At 35.5% G+C, this 26,535-nt stretch overlaps 4 protein-coding genes across 4 annotated transcripts in view; 2 read left to right on the top strand and 2 right to left on the bottom strand.

Annotated features, from left to right (window-relative positions):
• The window catches only part of LOC146165437 (phospholipid-transporting ATPase ABCA1-like), a 66,192-nt gene extending 62,633 nt beyond the window's left edge, over positions 1 to 3,559 (bottom strand). Inside the window, exons 1-4 of the mRNA XM_083382951.1 lie at positions 3,427 to 3,559; positions 2,861 to 2,954; positions 2,232 to 2,382; positions 394 to 530 (exon numbers count right to left, since the gene is read on the bottom strand). Of these exons, the coding sequence (XP_083239077.1) occupies positions 394 to 530; positions 2,232 to 2,382; positions 2,861 to 2,954; positions 3,427 to 3,489 (445 nt within the window). The 5' untranslated portion in view covers positions 3,490 to 3,559. The remainder of the gene's footprint in view (positions 1 to 393; positions 531 to 2,231; positions 2,383 to 2,860; positions 2,955 to 3,426) is intronic.
• Position 3,560: 1 nt separating this feature from the next.
• Positions 3,561 to 8,758, bottom strand: LOC146165436 (caspase-8-like). The gene is made up of 2 exons (XM_083382952.1): positions 8,662 to 8,758; positions 3,561 to 6,730 (listed from the first exon to the last, which is right to left on the bottom strand). Exon 2 carries the CDS (start codon positions 6,656 to 6,658, stop codon positions 4,622 to 4,624), a length of 2,037 nt encoding a protein of 678 aa, XP_083239078.1. The 5' UTR covers positions 6,659 to 6,730; positions 8,662 to 8,758; the 3' UTR covers positions 3,561 to 4,621.
• A 4,725-nt stretch (positions 8,759 to 13,483) lies between these two features.
• On the top strand, positions 13,484 to 15,852 carry LOC146165435 (uncharacterized). Its single transcript, XM_083380927.1, has 4 exons — positions 13,484 to 13,697; positions 14,250 to 14,367; positions 14,641 to 14,761; positions 15,643 to 15,852. The coding sequence occupies exons 1-4, from the start codon at positions 13,484 to 13,486 to the stop codon at positions 15,850 to 15,852; spliced, it is 663 nt and encodes a 220-aa protein (XP_083237053.1).
• Positions 15,853 to 20,799: 4,947 nt separating this feature from the next.
• LOC146165434 (uncharacterized) lies at positions 20,800 to 26,141 on the top strand. Its single transcript, XM_083382213.1, has 4 exons — positions 20,800 to 21,052; positions 21,603 to 21,720; positions 21,961 to 22,081; positions 25,075 to 26,141. Exons 1-4 carry the CDS (start codon positions 20,839 to 20,841, stop codon positions 25,282 to 25,284), a joined length of 663 nt encoding a protein of 220 aa, XP_083238339.1. The 5' UTR covers positions 20,800 to 20,838; the 3' UTR covers positions 25,285 to 26,141.
• The last annotated feature ends 394 nt before the right edge of the window (positions 26,142 to 26,535 follow it).

Here is a 26,535-nt window from a genome sequence, read left to right as displayed (position 1 = left end):
CCAGAGTAAAATATTATTATTTCAAGTTTGCCGATGTAAACTTTGGACAGTACACACGACACAGCCATGAGCTAATGGTTAGAGGGTTAATGATTTACCAAATAAAATTAAAACTCAGTTGATTAAGTTCATTTCGAATTGGTTTAAATTTATTAGGAAAATACAGTGGAACATGTTCTTTTACTTATTTTAGCAATAACTGAAAGGTAAAACTTAATGTTCAAAATTACTTCAAATTAAATTTTTTGAAAGTTTTTTTTATATTTTTTTAAAATTTTATCACCTATTATTCTGAAGTATCAAATTTGAAATTAGAAGTTTGCAATACAATTTTAGTAGCACAATATTTGTTAAATGGAAGACACTCACATCACATGTAAAAAATAGTTTTACCTGTTGCATTGCTGGGCAGGGCACTAGGTAGGGCGTTGGTGATGGTTTGAAGATCGTTTGCAAGTTTTGTGATATTGTTGAAGATGCTTGTGTTCTGGGTGAGCAGTGATGCGATGCCGAACAGCGACGTGCTTAACCTAAAGAGAGAAAAATCCTGTTTTGCAAAATGAGCAACCACTGTCTGACTACATTCCTTACACCAGGGGTTCTTTTTTTTACCGCGGACCGCTAAAATTTTCTTCTACCTAGGTGATCCACTGTTGGCAAAACAGTTTAAAAAATGACGTCATAAATTGATGTCACAGTACAAATGGACTTCATAAATTTGCTGATTTTGGTCCAAAATTGTGAAAGTGAAATGGAGTCTAAACACATTCAGTGCAAAACCGTTTTATTTTTAATTAAAATGTTTTCGATTATTAATTGATTACTCTTTAAATATACACTTTCAATTAGGTCTTCAGGGACCCCCTAATACTAGATCACAGACCCCTAAGGGGTCCATGGACCCCAGTTTAAAAATTCCTCCCTTAGACTGAATGGCGATATAAAACAAAATAGGGATGTGGCTTGTGTGGCCAAATATTCCAGTGGACAATTAATACTGCCAGATATTTTTTAAGAAAATAAAGATGTTTCAGAATTATACACCTGAATGTATGCACATAATAGGCACTAGGCAGTGAAAAATGTTATATAAATCCATGTTTAATAGGTATGTAATTTACTCACATGAATACTTTCTATACAGGAATAATACAAACACAAATTATCAAATTCTACTTTTATCTACGTTAGTGCTATAAACATCGTCTTTTTTTAACCAGAATTGTTTTAAATAAAGGTCAACGGAAATAAAGATTATATATATATTCACATGCCTAAAGGTGATTGTTTTAAATGTTTCGATTCAATATAAATGAAAGTGATGATCATCATGCCTCAATGCATTAAGGTATTGTGGGCGGTTATTGTTAGAAAGGTATTTAAAACAATTTCCTTATTTCTATCTGGGCTTGGCTTATGTAAATAATTAACCTGTAGGCAGGAACGTACTCTATTTGTTTAAGAGACACAAAATTGTCGAAAGACAATAACAATGACAGTGTTTGGTTGCATCAGGGGTTCTTAAACTGGGGTCCATGAACCCCTTGGGGGTCCGTGAACTAGTTTTAGGCGGTCCATGAAGATCTAATTGAAATATTAGTGTATATTTAAGATGTAATCACATTATTAAAGAAAACAATTTAATCAAAAATAAAACGGTTTTGCACTGAATTTATTTAGACTCCATTTCACTTTCACATTTTTGGACCAAAATCAGCAAATTTAGGAAGTATATTTCTTTTGTGACGTCAATTTATGACAACATTTTTTAATTTTTTTTTGCCTATAGTGGTCCACGCGAGATGAAAGAAAATTTTAGGGGTCCGCGGTAAAAAAAGTTTAAGAACCCCTGGGTTGCATTAACATTCAACCACCTTACACGCTTGGGAAACATTTGAAAAAAAGGATTGAGATTAGATGTTTAAAATTAATAAAGAGTTATGCAAAACAGTCAAAATGTTATATACTTCTAATTATGCTTTAATTTTTATCAAAATGCTGAACATGAATCAAGAGCTTTAAAAAACGTTAAAAATGTTACCTATATGGGTTTGGATAGTGCTACTACGTCTAACTACAATCTTCTTCAGGAAGTTAATTCGGTTAAGTGGAAATTAAGGCAAATATATAATTCAAGTGCTGTTTTACCAAGGTCAACCTGCTTTGTTTTACCTTGATTTGACCTTTCATCCAGTTACCTACAAGTGTTACATAACTTTTCGCTGACTCACCCATCGTTTGTCATGTTCAGTGGGGCGTTAATCTGTCCTGGGGTTTCGGATGGCACAGGGACACTGAAACAGGGGTTTTGAATGTCGCACAGCAGGCTTTTGAACCAGGGGTAGACACCGGCTGACGGCATTGCTCTCGCTGGGTAGTGACCTATTGCACAAGTGTGTTTGATAAATTATTTAATGGTTATGGTTAAAAAGAGATGATAATTGTGCCGCAATTAGGTTAAACACCATATTTAATTCATATTATACGGTGTGAAAATATTTAGTATTTTGGTAAATACAGTATATATGTTTGCAGTTCATTGCATTAAAGTTTGACTATAGTTTTTTTACATAACTCTTCATAGATTAACTGAAAAAAATAATATATAATAGAAGAAAAAGACCAGAAACTTATTGAAGTAATATGTTTTATATTTACTTAAACTACATTGTAGCAGCTTTTTTATAAAATAACTGTTTTTAACATAATACTTCATAAAATAACTAATCAAAGCATACAACAAAATGCCTAACACTAGTAACTGATTAATTTTTGCTGAACATTTTATTTAACCAACATTGTAATTGGCATATTGCATAAAAATATTTTAATTAGCATAAAACAGTGCAAAAATACTTACATTCTCCTTTTGTTTCGACCTCTTGAGATTGTCTGATTGCAACAAGGACAATTAAAAGAACCAGAGGCCAAAGGACTTCGATAACAGTTCTTATCTAAATAAAAAACAAAAATACACATATATTCAAATGCTAAACGAAAACATTAATTTAGGTTTACTGTTGATGTTGTTATGTGCCCCATGAAGAATAATTTGATATATTTGTTGGGTGATTATTATGATTTATTTATTTGGGTAACTTTGGCAATGATAAAAAAAGTCCTACCATAACCAATGAAACTTATAAAGTAATATTTATCCTCTAGTTATTTTATTTTTACATACAAATTCGAAGGACAAATATTTGGTACATAATTCTAGTCTTTGTGTAATAAATGGACTGACTGCTGGTCATAACCTACATTTTTAATTAAATGGTTAATTCAAATCCATTCATTTCTTTTTTAAAGCTTAAGAACAGTAAACACAATGCAACCTAAATAAGAAATGTAACCTAAATAAGTTCATTAACTTTGACTAAAATCAGGAAAAGATAACTTGAAAACAGTTATAGCGACATTACTTACTGGATGACGTTTTCTTAAAATCCAATTCTTCCACAGAAGCAGATACAGCTGCTTCCAAAACATTGTAATCCCACTCTATTAAGTTATGTCATCCCAACTACTAAACAACACTACAAACCTAACAAAAAATCTGGCTAGGCAAAAAAAACAGCATTATTATTACAGCATGTTATGTACAGTAATGCACAACAGTGACTAGACTGAACTACAGGCTGTCTCATAAAGCATGATATGACAATAATGACAGGCAAGCTCACTACTGCTCTGTTGTGCCACCAAGTGAAGAGAAAAGAAGGGAAACTGTGTTTACACTATTTGGGCATTGACAGTCTGTCTGTAAACATTAAGAGCATGAAGCAAACACACAAAAGGGAAAATTGCTATATTTACAGTGCATACAAATTGAACAAATTATAACTTTTTAGCTGTATATATTCGCTAGGCTAATAATGTACACACCATGATAATGACAATAGAAAAGTTTGCCATTTAAAAAAAAGAAAATGAAAAATCAAAATACCATAAAAGTAGGTATGTTCAAAACATTTTTACAAGTGAAATGATCACACACAATTAGTTTTGTTAACATAAAATAGTTTTGGTTTATATAATGGCAATCCCTTAAGTAATGCTTGAAATCCTAAAACTTTAAAGTCACAGTAGTAATTACAGAATTAAGTTTTTAAGTAGACATTTCTAACTTGTTATTTTCTTTGTTTTTTATACAATAAATTTTTTTTTGAAATGCCATTGCATAATACAAGCCACCCATTGTGCAACATTAGAACAACTGATTTTTGATATATACACTTATTTTATTGCCAATGCAACATAAACATTATTAAATAAGCGTGAAAGTGAACAAAATTATGCACATTTTAACATGTAGATCATTAATCCAAATGGCTATATTACAATTTACTGTTAGGTGATTCGTTTTGCCAGAAGTGCAACTGTCTAACCTCAATAGCAATTACTTAATTTTTAGAATCAAATAAACAAAGTAATGAAAATATGCCAAAGCAATGTTAGCCATGTTATTTTGCCGTAGTATCAAAGCACAGATTACACTATAGAAAAAAGTCTTTTAAAAAAACACCATGCCAAAAATATTCATTCAAATTCAAAATGTTACTATCATCTGGTTTTAGGTATATATCTTGACGTAATCGTGCCAGACATCCCCAATTCTGCTTTAGTTTTCATGGTCTTGATTCTGAACAGGCAGACTAAACGTTGCAGTTTGTGCCACGGGCTCTGCCACCACAGTTTTTGCATCTTTTCTGCGTTTCTTGAAGTAGACCTTTTTGCGGAGGGTGTAGATCGGCATCGGCATCTGCTTGAAAAGCGGGTATTGCGAAATTTGGTTGTTGACACGCGTCAAAATGTTCAGAAGGTCGTCTCTCTTGTGATGCGCCGCCAAATTATCAACCAACGCGTTGATGAACCAGCTGCCGTTCTGTCGGTTTCTGTACGAGACGTACCCAGGCACGGTGGAGTGACTTATCAGAAAGTCTGCCTCGCTCGGAACATTGGTCAACTCGATGACAGACTGTGACGAGTCGGTTTCAATGTCGGCCATCGGCGACGACGAATGCCCGACCATACTTCTATCCCCCTGACAAGCCTGGAAGAAAAACAGCTTTGGCTTGTTTGTAAGACTTGGGCATTTCTCCGGCTTGAAGGTGTTTTTGATCTTCGTGGTGCTGACGGGCATTCCGTCAATGCCATAAATGATTCCCTCCAAGCCGTGCGACATTATGATGCACACAAAGCAGTCGTACATCGTATGGTCACTGTTGGCGCAGTCCAACAGGGCCTTCTTTATTTCTCGGTGACCCAGGTTCTCGTATGTCTTCACACAAAAGCCAAACGACTCCATCAGTGTGCTGATGCTTTCCAGATCATTTCTGCTCCCCGCCCGATCCTTGAAACTGGTGTTTGGCACCTGGAAGTCCTTGCTTTGTAGAGCCACCCTTCTTTGTACCTCCTCGGTATTAACCTGACCTTCGAACTTTTCGTTGTTGATGACCAGACAGATGCCGCAAGGGTCGTTTTCCATTGAGTAACAGCCCCCTTCTAATCTTTCAACTTCACCCTCGACATTCGAAACCTGGATTTTTTCCTCCAAAGAGCTCGCCAGCGTTTCTTCGTTCGTAACAGATTGGTGGGTCTCAGCTTCAGTCTGCATCCCGGAAAATTGATTCACTGACGGTTCTTCGGGATAAGAAGCCCCACAGTCGTTAACCGTGGTCAAGGAGTGCTCAGCCGGAGCAGATGATGTTCTAAACGGAATCTCTGCTACATATGCAGACTGCTTTGGACACGTTTCATGTTCGGGCACTTGGCTACAATTTGCCACTGTAGTGCTAGGCCCTTGTCCATACTTTAGGACATCACCATCATCTGGGCCTCCGAAGGTTCTACTCGACATCTGGAAGTTGGGTTGGTAGGAAGGTTGAAATGAAGTCGATGGATAGCCGCTTGGTTCACCGTAGTTAACCGCCTGGCCAGGAACGTGGCTTAAAAATGCTGGGTTGTAGACTTTGTAGTGTGATGTGGACTGCATGTTGGGCAAGCTGTGGTGGGAATGAAACTGCTTGTCTCTGTTGTAGTCCATTTGCTGTAACTGCGATGTACTCTGGTGTCTTCTAGGCAAAACGTAACTGGTGTCGCCATTGCGAAGTTTCAGAAAGGTCTTGTACGGTTTCTGGTTGTCCAAGCGCTTCAGATTGTTCAATAAACAATCGAGATCGTCTTCGTAAACCAGGTCTTCTTCTTCCAAACAAACAAGAAAAGAAATAACGTCCTCTGAACGATTGAAGTTCCGCACGCTGAGCTTGTCGCGAAAAAGATTTTTGAGCATGCGAAATTCGTGATGTGTCAGCTCATCTACTAACATGAAGCAGGCGATTCGAAACGGCGTAAAGTTCTGCGCTCGCTGGTTCAGCAGAAAGTCTTCGTAGTCACGGCGATTTTTAACGCCCGGCAACTTCTTGAGCAAGTCTTGCCTGTTAATCCGGTAGAGGACCTCGGCAAGAAATGACATGTCGCCAAAGTTGATCCAGCCCTTGTCTTCAAAGTACTGAAGAAAGCTTAGAGCAGTGTTGAGCTGCCGACCGTTGGGTATCGCGTCTTTGCAAAGGTATCGGATCATTTTAACGTTCTCCGATGTTAGTCCCTCCATGATGGAGTGCATCAAATGCCGGAAGTCTTCTTCTCCTTCCTCCATTATGAAACGGATTGTCCGAAGACGAGTTTACTTTCAAAAGGGATTAATTTGTATATGCAAGTCGCAAAAATCCTGAAAGCAATAAAAAGTTGTAAGGCTATTTACACAGGGTTTGACACACAATTTTATAAAAAAAAAATTCAGACCATTTTGCATTTATGAAAGGCCTAAAATTGGACTGCTCTTGGTTTGTCTAATATAATTTAAAGAAACAGTATAAACCATTGTAAGCCGATAACAAATAGTTGAAAACTTAGTTTTACAACGACACTTTTTCAACAGAACTTAAAATAAAGTCAAAAGGTTATTTAAAGACTTTTGGAAAAAGTTTTTTTTTTTCTATGAGACATGCATATCAATTCAATACTTTCAGAGATTGAAAGACTTTATGGCAAGTCTGTGATACCAAATTTTAGTGAGCCAAAGAAGATTGGATACACTTTTAATTGGGAAATGATGCAATATTTCAACTAAATGTTTCATAAAGTTGTATTTTTTTTAATAAATTCGGAAATGTAAAACTATTAAAAAGGCTTTTTTGTCGTACATTCCAGGGGCTTTTTTGTCCTACATACCAGGGTATACAAAGGCTTTGTTTATTTATAGAAGAGTGACGATAAATTGAAACTACTTGAACATTAGATGGCTGATTAAATGACCATATAATCATGTCACAAAATGTATGTATTAGGGATGTTGGTTTGGATCGGGAAGTCAATCCCAAGTGATAGAATCGGCACCCGTACGATACTAGTATGGCATCGTGCTGATCCGACACCAAATTAAAATAGGAATTAAAGTCATGATTTGCTATTTAATGCAGTGATTCTACCCTGAAAAGTAAATATTGAAACATAGTAGATGGAGGGCAACTATAAAAACAACTGGAGGTAACTAGTAAAAAGTCTTCACATTAAAGCAGATTTTGGCCAAAATCTGGAAAAAATTACCTTGAAATGTGTTTCAATATTATCTATTTTTCTGGTTTGACAAATAGAATGGCGTCATTTGGTATCGGATCGCTATACTTTCAGGCATCCAGTATTGGTATAGAAATGTTAAATATGGATCATCCATAGTTAAATAAAATATATGTTTAAAAAGTCTTATGAAATGAATTGGAGGTCAAAAAAAAAAAAACTTAAGTGTTTATGTATCAGCAAAGGTTTGTAAAACTGATGAAGACTAACAGTTTCAGAATTAAAAAAATGTTAACCTTAATTTGATAAATTGTTCCTAAAATGTTAAAAAAACAGCACATGGTTCTTTGGTAATTAATATATTTAAACTTTTTGCTATGAAGCGCTGGTCAAAATTCCTACCCATTTCCACCAGGATATTTATATTGCTAACATAAATTGGTTTAGGGTGCGAGTTGGCGTTTGGTTTCAGATGGGTAAAGTAGTATTTTTATTACATTTATTCTCCCAAACTTATTTATCTCTTGCTATTTCAATTTTGACAACTCTTTTGTTACGGTAGTGTAAACAACGGTAAGATTCCAGACCAGCACTCGGTTTTGTACCAAAAAAGCTTGTGTAGTCAACTAATTGGCTTTCGACTTGAGGATTTTCGGTTAAGTGTGGTTCCATTCCAGGTAAACTTTTTTTAGTTATTTCATGTTTTGTTTATGCAACAATATAATTTTTGTTGCTCATGTCTAAAACATTTTAAAAATTGTCGGATTTGTCTAACTAAAATAGTAGGCCTACTGCTAGGTTTTAAAAGTTGTGTGTGTAATAAATTTGGGCGCTGGTCTAGAATCCTACCACAAGAAACATTATTTGGGTTAGAGTGCGGGTTAGCGTTTGGGTTAGGGTGGGTCATGTATTATTATTGTAGTTATTTTTACACATTTAGGCCTTGCTTACAATTCTATTTTTGACAACTCGTTTCGTTAGTGTTAAAATAAATGTGGTAGGATTCTAGACCAGCGCCAATAATTGTTAAAAACATATGCAGTAATCTGACAGACAGTTAATAATTAATAGAAAAATTCAAACCTGGAATTCCAAAACTAGAAAAGCGACATCAGTAAAAAAGCGGAACCAAATCCAACCAGAACCAATTTCTAAATATCTACCCTACCTACCTTTATTATCACCATTAGGTAAAACACCTTTTGGGAAACCTGAGATAAACATCACATGACTTAAGATCCAACATCTTTATTGGACGACCTAACTTATTTCCTAAAGCAATATGTAATTAAAGCCTGGGCCTTAGCTCGTGTAAAAAAAGTATAAAAAATAAATATTATTAAACAGAACACTCTACAAAATGTTTCTTGAATTTAATCTCGAATATGTCCTAAACAGCAGTTAAAAATAACGTTAAAAATAACGTTCCTCCTATAGGGTCAGCGGAACAAAATTTAAAATGTACCCGAAATAATAAAACGTCATTACAATACCGCATGTAAAACCAAAATTAAATTGACTTGAGAATATTTTTGCAGAGATTTTTTTTTTTCGCTCAGTAAAACTCCAGATGTACCCGTCGTTGATGTTACTAAGGTGCCGTGCATCAAAGTTACGGAGTAATCAAACCGTCGAGTCAGAACATTAGGATATTTGATATTTTGCGGCCCCCAAACATCACCTGTGAACACTTGTGCTGATTGTTGTGTGAAAAGTTAAACCCTTTTAGATAATTCTAAAGTAAGCTTTTAGATTTCACAGATTAAGGTCGTGAGTGAAAACTGTTCGAAATCTCTCAATGGCACGCAAGTAAAAAAAGTCTACCGCAATATGTTGCGACATTTGCGTTACGTAATGCCATGAAAAAGCGATGCAGCTGCTAACCGGATACTAAAATAATTAATATCTGTTTAAGCAAGATGTGATAGCATTGTTTTACAAAAATTGGTACGTTAATTTACAATTAATTTTTTTTTAAAGGTAACTTTACAGCAGTAAAATCGCAAATTATGACTGGATACTCAACGTAACTGTAAAAAAAACTGTGCTGATTTAAGTGTGTTCTAGCCAGTTGTCGTACCAGTAAAAAATGGTCTTAAAAAGCTGCGTCCTTTTTTAGCAGGCCATCCTGCCATCGCCTTTAATGTATTTTAACTAAGATTTCAGTTTCACATTGGTGCGCCACGTCGAACAATAACCGAAATGTTTCCAAAGTTTACGTGTTTAGATGTCCAGTTATGACGTAACCTTGTGACGTCACCTCTAAAATTGTTTTAAATATTAAACTGTTCGGGTAAGAATAAATTCACTTTTACTCCTGAATTTATGCCTCAGATTGTGGACCAGTGTGTTTAGAAAATTAGGTTTCTACGCCGGCAAGAGCTAATAATACGAATAACGTGGTGCTTAAAATATCAGCAATTTGTTGGATTTTTTTTACGCGATGTTTTGAAAGCAAAAGGCAAGCAAATTAGTTTAAGTCATTTGTTGTTGAGAATTTGGAAGCGCGTATACCAGACTGGTTTTCCACATTTGAATATACTGTTGCTGTCAGGCATTGTATGAATTATAAATTGTCTTTTCGGCATATATTTGTTTTATTAATTAACTATTGTACCGATGTTTCGTTAACCTTGTATATTTCAAGAGGTGAGACATGACCACCGTGCTAACTGACTCCACTAAATCGAAACTAAAACAAACTGCCATTGTAATTTAAAGAGCATACTGTCAGGTCGCTTACAGATTTATTGTATATTCACATAATTTAGCATATTTCGGTTTCAATAAAAGAGCTTACAGCGCAGTAAATAATGTGTTGCCAGTAAGGCGTGCATTGTTGACTGTTGTGCAGTAGAAAGTACACGACTAACGTTGCAGTAAAAGCGAATGCGTTGAGGATTAAAACTGGCCAGTTAACGAGCAGGATGCAGGGAAAGGAAATATACCAGAACGACTTCAACAGGCATTTAGCACACGCACAACAAACACAGTAAATAACAAATACAGACGGTGGGACCTCTGCAACCTAAACGCGAAAAATATATATAGCAGTGAGCAAAAAAGTTTGCGCGACGCTCGAAAAAGTTGCATTTAAAAGTTAGGCAAAAGAAAAAGTTGCATATAAAAGTTAGGCAAAGTAAAATAACCCCGTTCGGATTAGCAACACGACTGCTTTTTGCGAAATATTTGTTTCCGTTTATCAATGTTCATTAACATTCAGCTTACATTGTGAACAATACACTTTTGATTAGTATTTTGTTGTGGTATTGACAGGTAGCATTTTTGGACAGAATATACCTTTACCAACCAAAAGAACTCGCGTGGTTGCACCTTACAGTGTTGTAAACAAGTCATTATGAAATGACTTCAGTCCCAGTTAAGTCATATGTAAAATAACTTGTCCAAGTCAAGTCTTTTTGAATAAATAACAAGTCAAGTCATAATTTAAGCAAATCAATACCAAGTCAAGTCTTTGTCATAAAATTACACCTTGGCTTAAAATTCGAGTAAGCTCGTCCAATTCTGAACAATTATAATTAATAGCCCAATTTTACGAAAAAAAAACAATGAAACCACTTAATTTCAACCCAAGTCATTCGTCTAAAAGACTTCAGTCAAGTCATTTGCCCCAAAGGCATGAGTCAAGTCAAGTCATTTTGCCCAAAGGTCATTTGAAAACAGGGAGTGCAATTAAGTCAAATCATTGACTTAAGTCATTGCAACACTGGCGCCTTATCGGACAACAATAGGGTTAAGCTTCAGTTTCATACACAAGCCGTGGTAAGGCTTAACAAACCCGCACATAAGGCATTGAATGATTTTTTTGCATTGCGCCTGTAACATCCTGTAAAACGACACGCTGATCAAATTTGTTCGCTTCGTTGAACATCATTCAGTAAAGCAGCGTTTTTCGTTACAGCAGTCAAAGCCAGTTTCAAAAGAACCGTTAGAATTCAGCCTGTCCGCCTATATCAGGCGTGGGCAAATGTATTCAATGGAAGAGCCATTTGCAGAAAATACAAGCAGTCAAGAGCCTCAAAATTATTTCAATACAAATAAACAGGCCAGTCGCAATAATAACAGAATTGTAATCTAACAAAACGGTAATAATCAACACAATAACAACAGTAATAACAAAATAAGACGCACAATATTTATTACTATCAGTCTTTTGTTAACTAACTCTTCGGACTCTATGTTTAGTGGTACGTCATAAACGAAATGCTGGCCTAAATAAAGAAAGGAAAAATAGAGAAACGTTTATAAACGGTACTCTTGGTAACCTTTATTTTTTGAAATTTTACGATTCAACTTAAAGAGCCACCAAAAACATGCCGGAGAGCCGCATATGGCTCGCGAGCCGCAGTTTGCCCACCCCTGGCCTATATAATGCAGGAAAGTGTATGGGAATCTAACCTTGCAGAAAAGTTTTTCGTAACATATTATAACATACGTGTTACTGAAGCAAGAATACTGCGCCAAGTCAAAGTATTTTCTATTATACTTTTGTCGATATATAAAGTGACATTTAATCTATTTAGTAACAAAACTAAACTCGAGTGTATTTGTTGTATGCAATAACCTTCAGGTAAGACAATCAGCCATTCGAATTGAATGATTAAGTTGACTTGAATCAAGTAATCGCTTTATTCACATTGATTTCTTTTTGTCAGGAGTTACATTGCTAAAAACTCTCAAACAAAAAGTACACTTTTTAAATTTTTATGTCAAGGACTTGAGTTAAATTGACTTGCTCTAATAATGACGTGACTTTTTATTTATTTAAAAATAATTGACTGTGACTTAATTTATTTTACAAATTACTTGACTTGGCCTTAAGTGATTAGAAAAGACTTGACTGGGAATAAAGTCGACCTAAGTCAGTCACTCTGTCAATGCAGCCTTAAAGCAGTTCAATGAAACAAGTATTTTCTCAGAAGAAAAATTGCTCAGAAAACACTGGTTGTGGTCGTGTTTTCCATAAGGCTTCCTTGTCAAGCTTACGATGAATTAGTTTACGGCATCGTGACTCAAAAATATTGAACGAGTTTTAGCACATCAGCAGTGCTAAAACTAAGACGAAACGGGGTTACAGTAAAAAATTCTTTGCATGCCGCCGTACCGGTGTAAAGTGTTTGATTTTATCCTGACAATGTCCTTTTTTAACCAGGCCACCCCGCCATCTCCTTGAATGTAGTTAAACTAAGATTTAGTCTCATACGTGTGCACGTCTATCACCTCTGGTTTACAAATGTTACTAGTTTAACAGTCCCATTATGATCTACCTTTGTGACGCCAAATGTGAAAATGTGCAAGCCCTGCGGTAAGAAAACCTCTACTTTCACCCGTGGGCGTCAAGAAGCGTTTTGTCGACACTTTTGATATAAATCAAAGGCTCGCTGGCTCAGTGGAACATCTTTCACAGGGGAAAAGTAGACAAAGCATTTGCGCGAAGCGAAAAATCGTTTATGGATTTAAATTGACAAAAATAATTAGGAGGAGACTTAACTAACTGGTCTCAAAAAAGCTTGAAAAAGAAATTACATAAAACTTTTATTCTTGCAAAGCCTGTAAAAAAATTCTTGGTGGATTTGCGAGGAACTTAGCGATTCAATTAATTTGTTTTATTTGTTTCAGAAAATTGTATTCAGTTAAAGCATTTTTTGCCTGAAAATGAGTTCGATTATAAGAAATTAGGGGATACTAGATTTGTAAGTAATTTATTATATATCACAATAGAGTTTAGGTGCAAAACGGAATCACTTATACTTTCACCACGGGTATAAATGAAAAAAATTGATACTTGAAAATCCTTTTTACAAAACGGTACCCTAACACCAATCGTTTTGTTCCAAAGATCTATTTTGCGCCCTGACAGAAACGTGTGTAACATAAACCTAAAATGTCGAAAAGCCATGAAGAGATTTCAAAGGTTGTGAGATCTGTGGTTTACGGGAAAAACGTGGACGAAACGCAAAAAGTTTACGACACTTGGAGCAAAAACTTCGACCAAAATATGGTGGATTTAGGTTGCCACCTTACACAGAGAAGCGTCGAACTCTACATGAAGTACGTTGGCGACCTAAAAGTAAGCGCTATACTGGACGTTGGAGCCGGTGAGTGTTGTCCGTTGGTGAAATCATCATCAATAAATACACGTGATATGTGGTGGGGCGAATGCTTTTTTGATTTGGCAAAAAAGGTCAAAATTTTGTCAAGATTTACAACGTTAGGTCAAAATTTGTCAAACTTATTTCAAGTCAAAAACTTAAAAAATGCACAAAATTGTTTAAAAACTAAACAAAAATTTTCGTGAGCTCATTGAGATTGTCGTTAAGTTAATATTTGATTAAAGCTAGATTTGATTTACATCCAACAACAATTCAACAGTATCATGTCCTCAATTTGTCATTTGTTTTCATTTTTTAGGTAAAAAAATAATCGCCCCATAGTGTTGAGTGCTAGACTAGAAATAGCAACATAAGACGTGGCCCAGCACTATAGGTATCGTGTAATTAAGTAAACGAGAATAGCTTGAAGAAATGGTTATTGGACTCGTGATCGAAAACAGCACTATATGTCATGTATAATTTGAAAACCGGTCATATTTAATATGAAGAATATAAGCTGGGTTTGGGTTTATCATTATCAAGTATTTTTCTTTCCAGGCACTGGAATTGGAGGCAAAATGCTGCGCGAAATAGCAAACTACCAAGGCGTAATAGACATTATGGACGCCAACATGGAAATGCTCTATGTGGCAAGCAAAAAGAAACTGGAATTCAGGTAGATAAAAAAGTTTCGTGCGTGCGTGCTTGTTTTCAAAATGACTTAGCCTTGAGGACAACTCACTTGACTAGGAGTTTTCATTATATTTATTTAAATAAAATTAGTTTATTTATCTTAATTGTTTGTTTGTGCGTGCGTGCGTGCATGCGTGCGTGCGTGCGTGCGTGTGTGCGTGCTTGCTTGCTTTTCGCAAGTTTTCGCAAGCGAATCAGTGGTTTTAGTCTAGGTTTGAAGTATGCCAACAATGTATTTTATATTTTTCTTGTGTAGGAACATAATTCGTCACTTGATAAACGAAGAAGGGGTTTTACCAGTACGTGACGACAGCTATGACGTCATGTTTTGCGTCGGATCGTTCATACCCAATCACATTCCGGCGACATCTATCAAGGTAATTTTTTAGTTTGTTTTACCACAACAGAATATTGTCTCCGGGAAAAACTGGGACGGTCGCTTTCCCGACTGAGGTCTATTCAGGCTCAGAGGGGACTTGATTAAACACAATTGTGATTGTGTATATCAGTGGTTTATGACAGCCGGTCCGCGAATTTGCAAAATGTACCTAGAAAACGTAGTAAGGTGTATTTTTCGATAAACATGGGGTTTGATATTACATTTTTAAGGCCGACCATTTTTCCTAAAAATGGATAAATCTAATATAAACCGCAATTTGCCATTTCACGAGGTTGGTTTGAGCTTTTTATTAAAATAATATCGAATTTAATTTTATATCGCTTTGCATATTGACATTGCTGGACTTATTTAATGGCGTTAGCATCTAAAACGCGTCAACTTTCCTGTCGGTCCGCCAAATATATTACAATTTTAAATCTCAATTGCAAATGCAAGAAGGCTTGTCCAGCAAATTAAGAACTTAACCGGTTCGGTAATTTGCAGCATTGTGACGTACCATATACTACTTTTTGAACGCCACAATGCTGCCAGTGTCGTGCCCAACTGTAAAAAGTAGGCTACAACTCGTTTAAGTCCCAAACTTTAAATCAGTTCCCAAACTTTAAATAAGAAAAATTTTAATGGAACCACTTAGGATATTAAAAAGACAGCAGCAAATTGCTCATTAAATTGGGGTTTCCAAGGTTTATACTTTTAAATTGAGGATTTTAAGGTTCATACGTTTCTCGTAATTACATGTTGGGTTGATTTCGAATTTTAAAGGTCCGCCGGTCAGCAAAATTTGTTTTGAAATTTTACCGATCCGTAAGCTAAAAAGGTTGAGAACCACTGGTGTATATTATCAATGTTTTACCTTAGGGCATGCTCAAGACAGTCAGAAAAGGCGGACTGCTGATTTTCACAACACGTGCTCAAAGCACGGAATCATACAAAGTGGAGTTCGACAGCAATCTGGCAAAGCTGGAGCAGGACGGAGTTATTGAGAAACTGGACTGCAAAGATTTCGTTCACTTTGCCAACGCTGATAAGAAGATTAAGTCGAGCATTTACGTTTACAGGAGGCTTTGATAGATTTGGTGTTTTTACTGTGGCGTTGCATGTATTTCAAGAAAATTTCGACTTTTAAGTGATATGCAATAATAAATAAGTGAACGCAGTTTTATCGCGAATTAAAACCCAAGTAAACCGTAATAAAAGCCCATGCAAAAGTAAGTATCATTGTGAACGTTTCGAATATCTATTTATTTATATTCAACAAACGAAAAAAGAGATGTTCGAAACGCTAAAACGCTACCTACTTCTGTTTGGGCTTTGATATTCTTTCTACGTCTACAACCTCCAACCATTATGCTACGATTTAGGTTTCCAACCTTTTTTATACACGGACCCCTTTCGAAACATCAAGCTTACAGGAGTCAACGTTTTTTCAGGGCTGTTCGATAGATTTGTTTTATTGTTTAGGAAGCTGGCTCCAAGAAAGCAGTAAAACCGTTGCGTGCACATCAAAGTCAACTGCTGTCTGTTTGCAATGTCATAGGTATTGAGTAGGCACACGGTTAACAGAGTAAAACAGTAATTATAAAAAAATATATAAAAAAAATTAATATTCATAAATTTAAAGTTTGGACTTGTTGTCTCGGCAGCCAATGGTGTATACGATGAATAATAGTATTCATATTTATGAAATACTGTTTGTTAGAAGTGTATTTGCTGGACAGCGTTAACCAATGCAAGGACTGTGTAAAAATTTCAACTCTGGAACGTCAAAACTTTCGGAGATATTATCTATAGCAGGGGTGTCCAACTCAAACACGCCGGCATGCCAATTTTTATCCTATAACTTCTTCCCGTTCCAAAGTTTAGCAAGTAATTCTTTCTAATAATAAAAGCGTTTTTTTAGAAATAATAAAAACGTGTAGTTAGCAGTGCGCATTACTGCATCTAAGTGTCCGTCGGTGATCTGACTTTTGCTTCTTGTTTCTTCACCCCAAACTTAATAGATATATGGATGCTAGCCTCCATGACAATATAATGTTATAGTATTAGAGGTAATTGTTAGTTGTCGTGATTGCCGCGATTGTTTTATATTAGTGAAATAAACAATTTACTGTATAAAAAAATTAAGATTTTTTTGACAATTGGCTGAATAACAAATTAAGTATTTTAGGGGGTCTTGCGTGCCATATTTTATTAGGTCGCGTGTCGCATTTGGCAAGCGTGCCGCTTGTTGGACACCCCTGCTCTAAAGAAATCTCGGCGCGCTCATTTCGAGACGGGCTCAAAACCAAAATGTGCACATTGTGCACTTGTCATATGTGCACGAACCAAAACGTGCGATATGCCCACGGTTCAGTGCACATAGTGCGCAAATGGTGCACTTGCGATATTTGCACCAAATGTACACTAAATATGCATCTAATGTGCATGTGCGGCAAAGGTGGCTGTAAAGGTGCACACTCTGTTTTCCGTGATCACTTTTTCCACCGCGTGTGATGGTAAGGCGCTATTTGTCCGGCAGCCGATTAGTATTGAACTTAAAACCAGACAGATAAGCAGATGTAGGATTTGTACTTGCTATAGCCTATTCTTACCAGAAGACAGATAAAAGGAACACGGTCCCCGTGGAGAAGGACCGCACAATTTTCGCCAGATTTTTTGTTACTCAAAATTGTATGAGAAATTCTGCAATATATATTTACAAACACGAAAGGCAATATTTGAATGTAAAATCACAATGCTATGGCATGCCACGTCAGATAATGCACCTGAAAGGCTGTTAAACAAGCATTGATTGCTCGAAGTCTATGGCGAAAAGGAAAATGAATACATTCAGGTACAGAGCTAAAAAAAATAAGTGTGCGGTTTTGCAGTGGAGGTTTTTATGCTATCGTGGCTAAAATAATAGGTTTGCAATTTGCAATTAATTTATGTGGAAAAATTTGCAAATGAAAACTGGGAACTTTGTCCAGTTGCGTTTGGTTCTTTACCTTTTTAGATGTTGCATAAATGTATGCCTTTACTTTTTATTCTCAGTAATTATTTTTTTCTCTGTAATCTAACCTTATGTATTTTTTATGTTTCTGCAGCAGTTTTCTACGTTCGTCTTCAATTTCCCTTCAGTGTAATTGATTATTAATTTTTTTATTTCGATAACCTTTCATTTGTTTTTTTTTGGTCATGTTTAATTTATTTTTACTATATTTCCATTTTCCTTTGTCATTTGAGGTTATATTTAATTTTTTTCTGTCGCATTATCATATTGCCTACCTATTTCGTTTATAATCTTGTTTAAAATATTTCGCAAATATTGCCGCTGCATTTCAGGTTGCTCTTTCCGTTTAAAATTTTTTTATTCAACCATTTCCAACTTTTTTTCTTGCTATTAGTTTTCGCCCTGTAGTGAGTATTTTTTGTTTCCTTAATTGTGTTTGTTCCATATGCGTGCTGTGACGCCTTCAATTTTCCTGTTTTGTAAAATAAATTTTATGGTGAAGTTTTTAAATTTACGGAATTATGGCCTGACTTAACCTTCTACAATCACCCATTTTAAATGTATTTCATAATAAAGAATGCTTATATTTTTTTAACTGCAGTGAATCAGAGAGGTCGATCGAGCCACTAATTACGAAAGTTATTTTAAGGAGTCATTGATCGTTTAAAAAACAAACAATCTAAGCTGACTTATGGATATTCAATGTTTAACTAATTCTAACAAACTTTTTTCTAAGTTAACAAAATTTAAATGCAATATTGCAGTTGAATTACATTTAAAATGGAAGAAGTTGTAGCAGTTTGGATTTTGGAACTGTGACCCCGTCAACTCTGTCCATTCGGTGAACAGCTTGCCGGCTGAATCGCTCATTCTGTCATTTTAACTTCCCGCCTCGTGTTATAATTTCGTTCGTCGAATGGCTGATTTCCTAAGTCGTGTTATGTGTCGCGTTTTCTAACAAATTAGCAATTACTCACATCAGGCCGATGAAGGCTATATAAGAAATATTGTGAATGGTTAAACCAGCGTCCAGCAGTCTTACTGTTCATTGTGGGGTTCCAGATCGCGTATACGTTGGAGTTAAGTATTGTAGGTATATCGCAAGTACCTGTAAGTACTGTTTGTCGTTTGTTTATTTGCAATAAATATTATTTCATTATGGCTGCGCTCCACAAAGTGTCAACATGCAATTGGGTTAGGGTGCCCAAAACTTGACATTTTATTCAATAACCAATATCGCGATACCCAATGACGCCATAACCATGACCACATAAGCAGAGTAGATAAAAATTAAGAACATTTAAAAATATTTTTCCCGTTTTTTTTTTCGCTAAATTTGCAGGTTTATAGTTATTTTTCTAGTAAATTTATCCCATATAGTCCGAAATCTATAGAATTGGGACTCAATTAAAAATATATATAATAATAAAAAGAATTGCACGAAGGATAACATGCATTACTTTATCTTCTCAATACAATAAACATCATCGGAAAAATCGTATAATATGAAGTTATTTCTTTTGCTATATAACGTGCACTGGTACATTGTAAGTTGCACATTCAGCGATATTGAACAATGTGCACTTTATCGCCACATATCGTAAGTGCACATTGTGCAGGTTTTGGTTTTGAGTCCTGTTGCTCATTTCGCTCAGCTGGGTCCTGAAGTAGTCTACTCGAAGTTCTGATGAAATCTGTTGGCAACAAAGCCGCTAATTGTTGCGTCATACCGCCGCTTGGCCATTCGGCGAAATTTGAAACGAGAAAAGTGAGGCGAGCTCATCGTTTTGTTTACACAGGGTGCGCCTTACAGTGTTGTACTGTGCACTGGCACGTGTTTGTGGTTGTCTTTAGCTTGCAGGTTTGCAAGATGCTGTATACAGGTTTGTCTGTGACTAGTAGGCGTGTAAGTCTTGTATCAACTGTTGAAAAACTAAGCCAAATTTCTGTAAGACTTATTTGAGCATCAAATCCCATACAGAAGTAGGTAGAGCGTTTTGTGAACGTTGTAACTATTATTTAATCATATTTAACATTAAAATACCGAAGGTATACTTGACAACTACTGTGATATTCATTTTCAGCTTGTAGAAAATACTTACTTCAGTTACTTCAGTATAGGGAGTTAATATTTATCTGCAACTTCCAGCCGTTATGCTACAAAGCATGCCCCAATGCCGAACCAGTTTATTTTGCGACCAGTGTGAGACTTTTTGCAGAATTGATTTGTACAAAATAAAACCTGTTGCATCAGACAGCGCGTGAGATGCCAAAGGCAATTTGTCTTGGCATAAATATGTTTCTAAAATCTAACTCTTTGGCAAAGTTTATGCTGCTATATGTAAAACACACTTAGTATAAAAACACGACGTTCTTGCTAATGAAGCCCAAACATTTTGTATGTTGCTGTTTAAAATGTACAGGGACCTGGGAATCGGATAGTTAGTTCTGTTCTATGACTTGTTTTAAGCAGATAAAATAACACAAAACATAAGCAAGCCTAGGTCACTTAAAGCAAAGGAAATTGATGTGATTTAAAACGGTAAAATGTTGTTATTAACTCTACAATCTAGTTTTAGTGGTAGTTAGCAAGAGAATCATAGCAAACAAACCATAGAGTAGACCAGTGGTCGGCAAACGTTTTTTGTTGCGGCCCAAAGTACTCTTTTCAGAGAAACTGAAGGCCCACTACGTATAAACCACTACGAAACAGTTGCGGATTGAGGATATTTAATTTGAAGGTTAAATATTACACGGCGCCTTGATGCCCCAAACAGTGCCTGTTTTCAAATGACTTAACTAAAGTATTTTGGACAAATGACTTGACTTGGACTTGAGTTATGTTGTCAAATTACCGTGTTAAATTTTTTTTTTCAAATTAAAATATCTTTTGAATAAAGAGTTATTCGAAACGTCAAAAATGATACCTACCTCTGTTATAGGCTTTGTATTCCTACTGCGTCTTACTACAACCTCCGATCGTCATGCTCCAGACTTATCCCTTTTATTACTTCGACAGGGATGCTGTGGTATAGATACAAAAAAAGTGTTGAAGGTCGATAATGTCCAAAGGTCACGAGGAGATTTTGAAGGTCGTGAGTACCGTAATTCACGGTCAAAATGTGGACGAGTCGCAGAAGGCGTACGACGCGTGGAGCAGCAGCTATGATGAGAACCTCGATGACTTAGGCTACAACATTGTGCCGAGAAGCGTGGAACTCTACATGAAGTACGTTGGCGACCTTAAAGTGAACGCCATATTGGACGTTGGAGCCGGTAAGTCAGTGGTTCTCAGCCGGGGTGATCTTATGGGGTTACCGCAATCTATTTATTATTTCTAAGGGGTGCCGCAAGCCAAAAAAGGTTGAGAACCGCACTGCGGTAGGTGTTGTCCGCTGTAGAAATGTATGTTAATTAAAGTATACACATGATGAGTAGGGTGAATATGTTTATCGATCTAGTAAAACAGGACAAAATTTTGTCACGATTTATAACAGGAATGGCGAACCACTGTCCCGCCTCAGATTTGTAATGACCCTCTTTCTCGTTTGGAAGTATCGAAGTGTTATCAATCATGAAAGGATTAAATTTTTCATGAAAGGATTAAAGAATTAACGTTGGGTTTGTGACCCGCACAATGAAAAGGTTCGCGATCCCTGATTTATAACGTCAGGTCAAGATTGGTCAAAATCATTTAAAAAATATTTTAAGAACCCCTGCTCTACAGTATAATGTTATAATTTCAGAAGTAGTTGTTAGTTGTCGTAATTGCAAATTCATCGGACATCCCGACTACATGGGATTGACGTCATGCGTTTTATTTCAGGCACTGGAATTGGAGGCAAAATGCTGCGCGAAATAGCAAACTACCAAGGCGAAATAGACATTATGGACGCCAACATGGAAATGCTCTATGTGGCAAGCAAAAAGAATTTGGGATTCAGGTATATAACATTCAATTGAATACAAATAAAAATCATCCTTTAATGAAGAATAGACACACATATTTTTATCAACAGGTGTGATCTAGCCCTTCTGAGGTGCTTTTTGACCAACGATTACGTCTTACGTTTTTATTAGTACACCGAAAGCTCATGTACGCAAATTAATTTTCGCTTGTATGTGCTGTTGTTGGTTCTTTGTACTTGAACCACTTTTATTAATTTTCTTTTGCATGTAAATAGGAACATAATCCGGCACTTGATAAACGAAGAAGGGGTTTTACCGGTGCGTGACGAAAGTTATGACGTCATGTTTTGCGTCGGATCTTTCATACCCAACCACATTCCGGCGACATCAATCGAGGTAATCGTTTTATCGCTTTTTTTTTTATTTTAAAATGATAACCTTTTTAGGCTCCTAAATAGGGTAATCCGGTGGCACTATATAAAGACATATTATGTTGTATTATCGACAAGCTTTCGCACCACCGTGCTTCATCAGGCCAACGTTAAAACCCATTAACAATTTGTCTTTATATAGATTACCCTGTTTAGAATTAGACAAATACGGCCATTTGCAAAGCTTTTTAGGCACTAAGCCTGTCCTTGGAACCAAAACGTTGCCTAATGAAGCGAACTGGTGATTGTTTAAGTCAGTGTTTCTTAAAGTGGTGAATGGTTCACCCCAGGGTGAATAAAATTTTTGCAGGGGTAAACCAACCAAAAGGGGTGAATAAGGGTATAAATTTATACCCAAAATTTTTATAGGGGTGAATAAGGGTATAAACCAATAATTTTTGGAGGATTTATCCACTTTTCTTCAGAAAACTGAATGGTCCTCCGAGGACGCTTAAAAATGTCCAAATGTCCTCTTTTTTCGCATTTCAAGTTAGTTGCATGCTAATACTTTTAGCAAGACTTTCAGACAAGGCGTTGCGTTTATTTCTAAAAAATACTGAAGCCATGAAAGATGCTGAATTTGCTGGAGATAAATGCTAGGGGTGAACAAAACTAAAAAAGTTTAAGAAGCACTGGTTTAAGTGACGATTAGCATCCTTGTTTGGCCCGTTTTACATATATTCATTACCTTTGCTAAGGATGTCCTATCTTTGATATTTTATTCCGATATCTGATACTCACAAAAAAAAAATAAATAAATAAAATACAAAATCCGATCCGGTACAGGCTCAAAAAGGCCAAATGCTATAGGTGGAATTAAAACGTTCAAACGCTTCTTTGCCAGGTTATTGGACCAAAACTAGCTTTTGCGTTTTAAAGTTTAGTTACGATCAGTTTGTAACCTACCATTTTTTTCATAAACTTATCTTTAAAGATTAGATCGCTGGGATTCCTATTTCAATATACATCCTGACATATTAAATCTGTTATAATTTGCCTAAACTTTCGCATAAAACCTAGGTAGAGAACCAACCACTGGGCCAAACTGTACCATTTTATTTTCGTTTAAGGCGAATCAGACTGAGCGTTCATTTACCTCTGTCTATTATGATGTCATAATTGAGGCGAATATTTTTTGACCTAAAACATTAAAATTTTGACAAATTTTGACCAAAAAATATATTTTTTTGACAAAATTTTGACCTATTTCAAAATCATTGATTTAAACAGCATATTTTTGTTTGAAGTCCTGCATTAGTGTCTTGGCGTCGTCAACTACACGTTTTTGAAGTTTTACTGACGTACGGACAAAACAAATCAGATATTTTTTCGAGTTTATTCGAACCTCATGAAAATGCTTATTGTTATGTTTGTCATTTGAAAAAGAGTATTTTAGAAAAATGTTGTGTAAACAGTTAAAATAAGCTCACAACTTAAAAATAATTTCAAAATTTTAGCAAAACTCTAGTTATGGAAAAGACAGCCAATACTGTTCAATACATTTGTTTTCAGAGATAAACAACTATAATGTAAAATCAAGTTCTAGCTGAACCTAATGTGATAAAGGCCTGGATATTTAATTCTGCAAGCTCGCGTATACCGTATTTATTTTGCTCTATTGAAGGCATAATACAGTTAATATGTCGTTAAATTCAACTTAAAACTACATTTTCTTGATAAAATTTTAACTAAACAATAGTTGACCATAGTGTTTTTCAATTTTGTAAACGAATTTTGTGCATTTTTAATCGATTTTGACTTGCAATAATTTTGACAAATTTTGACCTAACGTGCAAATTTTGACAAAATTTTGACTTTTTTTGACAAGTCAAAAAATATTCGCCCTAGTCATAATACATTAATTAGAGTCAAAATAATTGAAGTGAAAGGTAAGTCAGTGTTTCTTAAGTTTATGACTTTACCTTTGACCTGGCGAGTGAAGCGAGTACACACATTTTCGGGTATAACGGTATTTCTCTTCAATTGCCTGCAATTTTTTATTACATTGCCTTTACAGTTGCATACCTTAAAAGTACTGTAGGATAAATAAGCTAACCAGAAACAAAATTAAAAAAATTATGTTTTATGCCTGCGGCGCACCGATTAGGAAGCGCTGATTTAACCAAGGACCTACTAATTTTATATGATAAAAGCTGATCCTATAACTGACCAAGTTTACTTTACCACTTACTTGAGTAGAAAACCTGTTACTTTTTGGCTTTAATTTATTTTCTTCCCCCAAAAATGCCAACTGTTTTTCTGACTTCAAGTCATGCTCAGGGCAGTTAAAAAAGACTTATGCTGATATCCGGTAAACACAAATTGAACAAGCTAACAGTACAATGAGTCGGCTAAACCTTATAAGATGCCCACAAACAGAGGCTTTTGCTATGATATGCGATAAAAACACAAATTCAAAATTTGTAGTAAGAAAGTGTTTTTATACAATCGTAGTCTATTACTTTTTGCAACCTTAGCTATAGTCCAAGTTTTAACCGGTTTTCTGACTTTAGGATATGAAGGCAGGTTACAAAATACTTGCAATGGTGTCCTGTAAACACAATTTAAACAATTTGAATGAAGATTGCTTTTTACATTTGTAAACCCAATTACTTCATTCCAACCTTTGCCAGTTCAAGTTTAACCGTGTTTCTTACGGCATGACCAGGGCAGTAAAAAAAGACTATAGCTATGATATTCGGTAAAAACAAATTAAACAATTAGTTTTAGGATAGCTTACTTACAATTTGTAGACCCTATTACTTCCTGCATTATTAGCTAGTCCCAAGTTTTAACCAGTTTTCTGACTTTAGTATATGATGACAGTTAAAAAAAACTTAATATTCTGTAAACACAAATTAAACAATTTTAAATAAAGATATCTTTTCACCATTTGTAGACCCCATAACTTCCTACAACCTTAGGGAGTCCATGTTTTAACTAGTTTTTTGACTTTAGGGCATGCTTAAGGCAGTCAGAAAAGGCGGACTGCTGATTTTCACAACACGTGCTCAAAGCACGGAATCATACAAAGTGGAGTTCGACAGCAATCTGGCAAAGCTGGAGCAAGACGGAGTTATTGAGAAACTGGACTGCAAAGATTTCGTTCACTTTGCCAACTTGGATAAGAAGATTAATTCGAGCATTTACGTTTACAGGAGGGTTTGATACATTTTGTGGATTTTTTGCAGCGTTGCTCCTAATTTTAATGCAATGTTGCGGCTTTAGTGATAAATTCAATATACGAATCAACCTATGCAATTTTACTTTTTATTTTTGTAGATTTTGCTTTTGTCATTAAATCGGCATGGCTAGTGATCAGGGGTGGTCAACATATTCTACATGTGGTGAGAAGGGCGTGTTGCATATTGCAACATTAAATATTGCTACAAACGTGCCATAACATTTTTTAACGTTTAGCCTTTATAGCTAGGTTAAAGGACTTATACGTAAGCAAACGATTTCCTAGTCCTAATCAGAGTTGGATCATTTGTAATTGTAATTAATGTAATTAATTACAGGTTTTAATGTAATTGAGGCATTTTCATTCTTTGTAATTCTAATTGTTATTTGCTAAAATTTTGGCTCAATACATTGATTTTGAGAAAAGTGAAGTTTCAATGCCGAAATTAAAATTGATGTAATTAATTACAGTTTTTAATGTAATTGTAATTGTAATGTAATTGAAACATTTAAGAGAGTAATTGTAATTGAACTGAATTAATGTAATTGATTCGACTCTGGTCCTAATTACACCATCTCATGGCTATTGAAATGTTCGTAAGAGCCAGTGTTTACACTCCACAGAGCGGGTTACACGGGCCTGTTGGCCTTAAAGCAAAACACAGCCCAATCTGAAACATCACTATGCCGTAAGTATCCTGTATAAATATACGGGGCTTACAAGGCAAAACTCGCTTAAAATTGACTCTCTGAAAACGCTACGGGACTTTACTTAGATTTTGTATACTGTATATGTATTATAATTTTGCATATGTGAAATTTGTTTTTTCGTCGCTAATATAGCCCACTATTTAAATTTACAGTTTGATTTTATATTTGAAGAATAGACAGCATTTAAGGCTTTTGAGCTGAGCAGAACAATAAGGTCAGAACTCATGTTAATTAAAATAAATCTATTTTAATAACGGTAAAAGTAATAATATTAAAAAGCTATAGGGCGCAATGCACGGTTAGTACGGCCAGTGTCAAACAAGACATTTTGAGATGACATAACTTAAGTCCATGTCAAGTCTTTCCAGAAAAATCCCAGTGGAGAAGTCGGTAGCGTATTTTAAACGTTTCAAATAATAACAATTTGTTGAAAATGAATAAAGAATTATTTTAGACGTTCAAAATGCGCTACCTATAGTCTTATGTATTTATCAACTTTGATATACATTCTACACGTCTAACTAC

The sequence above is a fragment of the Ascidiella aspersa genome, chromosome 2 (assembly GCF_963924565.1).
Source record: "Ascidiella aspersa chromosome 2, kaAscAspe10.2, whole genome shotgun sequence".
Taxonomy (NCBI): Eukaryota; Metazoa; Chordata; class Ascidiacea; order Phlebobranchia; family Ascidiidae; genus Ascidiella; species Ascidiella aspersa.
This window is presented reverse-complemented; position numbering and strand designations above follow the sequence as displayed.